This window comes from Coregonus lavaretus, assembly GCF_964263955.1.
Source record: "Coregonus lavaretus genome assembly, chromosome: 12".
Taxonomy (NCBI): Eukaryota; Metazoa; Chordata; class Actinopteri; order Salmoniformes; family Salmonidae; genus Coregonus; species Coregonus lavaretus.
The window spans coordinates 40,089,026-40,097,219 of NC_139999.1; the positions used below are offsets into that span (position 1 = coordinate 40,089,026).

Here is an 8,194-nt window from a genome sequence, read left to right on the forward strand (position 1 = left end):
AGAGCCTCTTCTTTTCAGTACAATAGATGTAACTGGCATGCTTGTCTTCTCTAAGAATAACTTCAAAAGGCTCTGGTCAGGCTTGTTCTTACTTGTTTTTTTACTGGTATGATTAGAGAGGAGACTAAATAAGATCTTTCCCCCTCCTCATTCAACTACTGTAAGTCAATAGATATAGAGCAGTACAGAAAGTTGTGTAGTTATTGGCCTAAACTAAAGTAAGAATTCGCTCCTCAATCTGAATCTCTGGATTGATAATTGTTGGTTTATAAAGAACAGTTGCAGTATTGCCTTTGTTCTGTTGCTTGCATAGACCAGTAGTTAAATGCTAGCAACAATGTACAGTATATGAGGGTTGGGAATGTGTTGTAAAAGATGCAATAGGAAAATGCATTAAAACAGTTTGTTTCAGGCAGTAGTTGATGCTACTGTATACACAACTAACACCTGTCATATACAGGTAAAGATAATGTCATTTTCTCAAGATATCATTGTATATGGCTTTGTATGATTTCCTCCTGCGAGAATAAGATACATCACGTGGCGATGTGCATAGCCTCATTTACACTACATGTGGTAAAATTGTATAAAGATATAATGTCGTTCACAGGTGAGAGGTCAAGTAGTGCATAGCTTGGTTTTGTGTGGTTAAGACCATGCAGCCATTTTGTCAGAATGACTAAGCACCCGGATGGGTCCTTTGTTTCATTTCTGTTTGTTCACACATGCAAAACTCTCAGGGTAGGTGGTGACCATGCAGATGCTGATTTACTAGTATGGCTTTGAAGCAAAATAGATTTTTGAATATTGCATACATCTGAGTATATGACGTAAAGTAATATCTATATTTGTATCACTTTTAAATGTATCAATATACTGTTCAAACAATGGTTTATTCAATTATTCAAGAAAAAAGCTATTAATTGTTAAAACGTCATGTAAAACCTATAGTAAGGTTTTACTCAGGAGTAATGAAAACATTAAGTTTCATCCAAGGAGAATATAATATCACATCCTCCTTAGCCCAGAGGATAAATTAGGAACAAGACTAGGGACATGGATCAGATTATTATCTAATAGAGGCCAAATATATACATTTCTTGTATATCAAATTTCCTCCTTATTTAACTGCCTCCGAAAATATTTTTTTTCTCAATTTTCTTTCCCTCTCTCCTTTTCTCCCTTTGAGGGCCTCTAGTGCTGGTCTGTCTACTGAAATGGTGCCTGGCTGAAGACTGGGAGGGAGCAGGGCATGTCTGAGGGGTTTGCCTTTCATGGGGCCTTGAATGACCCGAGAGAGACTGGATGTGGCTCTCTCTCCGGTTCCAAGGGGAAATTTGAGATATGTCCCCCTCTACTTTCTCCCTTTACAACTCCCCACTTTTAAAAAAAAGTTTTTTTTGTGCATTTTTTCTTTACTGCTCTATTCACAACGGTAAGATTACAGGTGTTTCTGTTTGATTTCCTTCTCAATCCCCTCCCTTTCTGCCCTCCTCCTCCTACTTACTCCCTCTCCCTCTTTTTCTCAGAGTATTGCTCTACATTTTTACCTGTTCCCGCAACCATACAACCTGTCCTGCTCTCACAACCCACTAATCCCATGACATTTGCATCAAGTAATGTTTGCTTTGCTTGTTTCAGAGCAAAACCTTTTCTTTATGCTTGTTCTGACAGCAATGGAAGCTATTTATTTTGAACATGAAGACAGAAATCAAACAAGATTTTACTTGTAGACTATTTTATTTTATTTTATTTATTTCACCTTTATTTAACCAGGTAAGCCAGTTGAGAACAGGTTCTCATTTACAACTGCGACCTGGCCAAGATAAAGCAAAGTAGTGCAATAAAAACAACAAACATCTAGTACTGAAAGTAATGTTACCTCAAATTAAAGGGCTAATGAAATCAGACAATATGTACTGTATATGGTAAAATAACACAATTTTATTTTGTATTTTTATTTAACCTTTACTTAACTAGGCAAATCAGTTAAGAGCAAATTCTTATTTACAATGACGGCCTACACCGGCCAAACCCGGACGACACTGGGCCAATTGTGCGCTGCCCTACGGGACTCCCAATCACGGCCGGTTGTGATACAGCCTTGAATCGAACCAGGGGGTCTGTAGTGACGCCTCTAGCACTGAGATGCAGTACCTTAGACCGCTGCGCCACTTGGGAGCCCAATACCAATTTTTTAAATGCTACAATCATGCATTTACCAGTGCAGGAACAGTGTGATTTGTGCACAGTGCATACAGGTTGTACGTACAGGTATTTAAGCTTGCCGTAACAAAGGGGTTGAATACTTATTGACTCAAGACATTTCATCTTTTAATTCCACTTTGACATTATACAGTATTGTGTGTAGATCAGTGACTCAAAATCTCAATTTAATCAATTTAAAATTCAGGCTGCAACAACACAACAAAATGTGTAAAAAGTAAAGGGGCGTAAATCCTTTCTGAAGGCAAAGTAGATGTTGTGTAATGTATAATGTTTGTCATGAAGTGTCAATGAGGGCATTCTACAACGTTGGTGGCAGTTTGCCAATGTGGCAACGATAAGGAAATAATGTAGTTAACTGTATTATGGCTCAACAGTCATAATCTAGTATGACTAGGATTGCAAAGGGAGGGTATATTACTGGAAACTTTCACGTTTACCAGTAAACTACCAGAAATGTGGTATCTTTCAAGGGTTTTATGTAATCTATCACAAGACGTCTAGTGGACCTTTTGGCTACTTCAGATGTCTGTAAAAATCTCTGACCCTCTGTGTGGCCTTATCACATGTAAAATATATTAAATAATTAAATAAGATGATTTACATTATCCTAAATATAAACCATAAACTTAGTGAATACCATTGGTGTTTAATATGAGGGGTTTTCAGCATCAAATACCCTTAATAATTTTTTTTACACCCTTTTACTTATTTGACTATGCCAACATGTATTTGTTGTCAATGTTTTAGCATCAAATTGGTGGCAGTTGTGAGTAGATGGAAGACAGTCAATAGTTGGAAGAGTTGCAGAGTTAATTGTAAATAATGCAATTGTTGATTAGATGCTTTTTTAAATTATTGATTAGGTGATTTTCTCTTGAAACATATGGCCTATTTACTAGAAACTCATGGACAGTATGGACACAGATATAAAACAAAAAATGAATACTATATATGAATATATTTTTCAAAGTTATTGAAGTATAAATTACCAAAGTTATGACAGATTGCCATAGATATTCTGTTAATTACCAAAATTCCTGAAGACTCCAGTAACTTTAGTAAATCACCGGTGGCTTTGCAACCCTAACTATGACATAGTCTGATAAATCTAGACATGAGAGTAATCTGATTTCTGAAGTCAGTCCAGTTTTTCTGAAATTCCTGTCACTGTGGTACTCTAGAATACTAAATTACCTACCTCAAACAGTAGCAGTTTGATGCAGCTGAGGCCTGACTTTCCCATGGCCCAGTACCATACATTTTTAAGCTAACAGCACAGATCACATAACGTCAAGGAACTTTTGTAAAACCACAGCCTCTTAAATGATAGTTTAGGTTCTTGGATCATAAAAAGGACCAGTTTTGATGTGTTTGGATAATTATTAACAGTGACTTAGCCCTACTGATGTAGTTGCACAATTATACAATAAAACCATCAAAGAAATTCGACAGGGTTGGTAAACGCAGTCAGTCAGTGTTTTTCTGGACCCACCTGTATGGAACAGTAGCCTCCCCTATTGACACTGTCCACATCTGTGTTGCTCTTGTAAATGAAATATTGATATTTGGATGGCCATCTCCATCTTACGAGGCAGTTTTGGATGTCATAACTCTCTCTAATACTGCCTGGTAATGATGATGATGACCCTCTGCAAGCATCATAGAGAGAAAGAAGTGTGAATACTGTACATAACGTAAACACATAACACACAAACACAATCCCGCTTAGCACTGTATTTTCTCAGTCCTTGAGCCAGTGGGTAGTAATATTTTATGAGTTGCTGGTAAATTTGAGTAGTATTCTAAGGGTTGTGTAGACCTAGATATGCTCTGAGTTGGATATAGCTATATATAGTTATGTGCCTTTGACCTTCCCTTTATTTGGCTTACAGGACACATCTTACCTGACAGTGCTTGGCTGTACACAGGTGTTCTAACACTGTCTGGTAATGATGTTCCCTGAAAGCCCTTCAAACAACCACATCAATAATTCCAACAACCAATAAGGGTGCAACGGCACTGTAACATACCTGAAGCAGGAAGCATTTGCGGTTTGTAAATAGTTTTTAGGACATTTTATAGTCAATGCTATATGTTTAATAGCGAGACCCATGTATGCCATTATCATAGTTCAGCTGTAGACTCCAAATCAGGTTTACAGTACAGCACATGAAAATATGGACGCTGTAGTAAAGTAGTTATTTTTAAAGGACTACATATGTAAATAATAAGATGATGGAACAACTGGCTGGAGGAAGCATCCAGAACAGGTGGCACACACTAGACAGTGAAGGCTGACAGATATAGTCCCATAGGATAAGAGATTTACGTTGTCTGTGGTGAGCACCTTCCGCCTAACCCCCCTTTGGTGATCGGTAGTTCCTCCCTGCCTCCTGCCCTTTGTGTGATTTTCCACCCCACCCAGTAGTTAAAGAATACCAGTGAAATGACTGTTGCAGTAGGAGCCACTTCCTCTACCCCTCCCCCAGTTGGAGCTGAGCCTGGGCCTTTGTTGGCTCGTGATTGGTCCAGCGCTACTGTACCTGCGTGGCATATTGTGCAGCTGACACCTGAGATCTGTGTGAGAAAAATAAACACAATGACCTCTATTGCTCTCCAGCTCTCTCTCTCTCTCTCTCTCTCTCTCTCTCTCTCTCTCTCTCTCTCTCTCTCTCTCTCTCTCATAACTCTCAACCTATTTATAACTCTCAACCTATTGTCCTGTTTTACTATTCAACACACTATTCTCAAGGAAAAGTGAAGGGAGACGAGGAACTAGGCACTTCCACCTGGTACTCTACCCTGCACCTTAGAGACGGCTGCCTTATGTACATAGAGTCATTGAACACTGGTCACTTTAATCATGTTTGCATACTGTTTTACCCACTTTATATGTATATACTGTATTCTAGTCGTGGCTCATCCTAAATAACTACTGTTGTACACACCTTTTCTATTCATATACTGTCTATACACACTACATTATATGTATGTATGGGCCTCCTGTAGTTCAGTTGGTAGAGCATGGCGCTTGCAACGCCAGGGTTGTGGGTTCGATTCACACGGGGGGCCAGTATGAAAAATGTATGCACTCACTAACTGTAAGTCGCTCTGGATAAGAGCGTCTGCTAAATGACTAAAATGTAAATATATATATATATTCCAGTCTCTGACATAGCAACTTCTGATATTTCTAAATGTCAAAAAAATTAATCTGGATTATGTGTATATTGTTTGTTTTGCATTTCACTGCACCTGCAATCATTTCTACAAATCTGTGATTTGAAAATGTATGCTCAATGGCATATATTATTATTATATTATAATTTGAATCATCGTTTTCAAACTGTGTATTCTCAAACAAGAGGTTGACTGTGCAAATCAATGGAAAACAGAGATAAAAGCATAAGGTGATTGAGGTATTTCAAAGGTGATGTTTGTCAATGGCTGAACTTCTGAGTTCTGGTTTAACAACCCACAAATATTGACTCACCCTTTTGTGTACTCATTCTGAACTCTCTGAAATTGTAGGACAATGACATAATTTATTTGCATGTCCTTTTAAAGTTCAAATTATTGAAAGATTGTGTCATCTTGCTTTATGACAGATTTTGCTCCACTGATAAATAATTGTTGAAAATACTTCAACTATTACACCTCTGAATGATTTTTAAAAAAATGTCACCATTGGTATCTTGATGATGTATTGCTATTAACTATTCCAATTCTCCAACTTATTTCTGTCTTCTGTCTTTACAGCTTGTCTGTCATCAAGCTGCTGTAGCTACAAAGACCCTTGCTACTTTCCTCTGATGCTCCTACCTAAACCTTGTAATTGTCGTCTTACCAGACAAGTTTAGATCTAGCTACTCTGTCTAATACTGCCTGGTAATGCCGTCCATTACAAGGTGTCTCATCGCTCTTCCTCTGTCAGTCTCTTGGACAATCTGTACAAATCAACTGGTATCGGGGTCATGTGATGTTTTTTCACCCCTCAATGATTTTTCCAATTACTGGCTTATAATGTTTATTGCAGGTCAAATTGTATATATTTTAAATTATGTATTTGTATGTAAAATGTCTTGAACATATATTTGTCTAACAGTATTTTATTGATTATGTTAATAAAGGTAATCAACGTTGTTTTGTGCTTTTCATTATCATATGAATAATTATAAACAGCATGCAGAGGCGCGCGAGCAGCCCACGCACACCCACACCCACACCCACACCCACACGTATTACTGTTGATGAAGCATGATTTACAGTTGTTGTACTCTACTTTTTGTGCAGTAGGTGGCGATAATGTTCCATTCTGAACTCAGGCAATAAAAAAAAAACGCATTTCCTGCACAGTGCACAAACGGGGGGGTTACTTCCGGTTTCTACCACAGGAAGACAGACAGTTTTCATTGATAAATCGCACAACATTGGCTACTTTTCAGTTTTAGTACATTTATTTATACAATTTCTATACATTTGTTAAGACGCCATGTCGGGAATACCACCAGATACCTGGCAGCCACCCACAGTGAGCCTGGAGACAACGTAAGTTCCGGTAGCTTGCTAGCCTACGTTAGCTAAACGTTTTGAATGAATGAATAGCTAGTAGTTAGATAGTTAGGAGTTACTCAATTGCTTGCTGTTCAATCATGTTTTTCCAATACCAAATGCTGTCCATTGATTAATTTCATAATGGATGGAAAATGAATGCTTCGTCTTAGCTACATTGTATGTCTTCTTGTGTTCCAGAATGGGTACAATTGCAGTGGAACTTTACTGGAGACATGCTCCCAAAACCTGCAAAAACTTTGCTGAGTTGGCCAGGAGAGGTTACTACAACAACACCAAGTTTCATCGTATCATCAAGGACTTCATGGTGCAGGGAGGAGACCCCACAGGAACAGGTGAGACAGACACACACACACAAATATACACACACTAACACAGATGAGGCCTGGAGAAATTCTTCAGAATGCCATGTTAACTATTGTTCCACTACCAGGCTTTTGGCCTCCTGAGCATGAATCAGCTGTACACTTTTTTCTGTTCTGAGTGGTGATACATTCAGAATGTTCCAGAGACAGAAAAGAAGACTCACTAAACTCAAATGATGACTAAATCTGTTGACGTGGACTAAATCTGTTGATGTCGACATCAGATTCTTACTCCCTGTAATGTGCGTTGCTTATAGGTCGTGGCGGTGCCTCCATATTTGGCAAACAGTTTGAAGATGAACTTCACCCTGACCTGAAATTCACAGGTAACTATACAGTCTTACAGTAATGAAATGGAGAAAACATGTCATATTACCAAAATGTTGTATTTTTATGGTGCTTTCTACTGCTCTGTAATGGTGCTCTGTTATGGTGCTGTCTCCCTAGGTGCAGGGATCCTAGCGATGGCCAATGCAGGACCAGACACCAACGGAAGCCAGTTCTTCCTGACCCTGGGGCCTACTCAGTGGTTGGATGGGAAGCACAGTATCTTTGGGAGGGTATGCCAAGGTATGGCAGTGGTCAACCGCGTTGGCATGGTGGAAACAAACACACAAGACCGACCTGCCGATGACATAAAAATCCTCAGGACGACTGTACCCAACTGAGACGCATTCATACAACCAAGGGCTACTTTTTTATTTGTACAGTAATTTTGTCATGATTTAAAAATAAAAATGCCTTTAATTTTGTTATTCTCAAATCAATAATGTAACCATTATGGTCATAATCACTTAAATTGTTATGGGTGACCAGTAGCGATGTGTTGGTAAAATCACTGGGCAAGCCCCCCCCCCCCCCCAAAAAAAAAAAGATAATTGCGTTGTTTGCTCTATAGTCTGTTAGTTTGTAAGCCTTGCGACCGTGATATATAGGCCTAAGGCCGAGACAATAAGAAGATACTGGCAGAATAAAGTCAACCACACCTTTGTTTCATCAACCGGAGAGCAACCTCTGTCCAGTGAAGA

General features: G+C 38.7%; 1 protein-coding gene across 1 annotated transcript; it reads left to right on the forward strand.

The window, feature by feature from the left end:
* Nucleotides 1-6,606: 6,606 nt before the first annotated feature.
* On the forward strand, nt 6,607-7,917 carry ppil1 (peptidylprolyl isomerase (cyclophilin)-like 1). Its single transcript, XM_084173434.1, has 4 exons — nt 6,607-6,777; nt 6,982-7,136; nt 7,424-7,492; nt 7,614-7,917. Exons 1-4 carry the CDS (start codon nt 6,722-6,724, stop codon nt 7,832-7,834), a joined length of 501 nt encoding a protein of 166 aa, XP_084029560.1. The 5' UTR covers nt 6,607-6,721; the 3' UTR covers nt 7,835-7,917.
* The last annotated feature ends 277 nt before the right edge of the window (nt 7,918-8,194 follow it).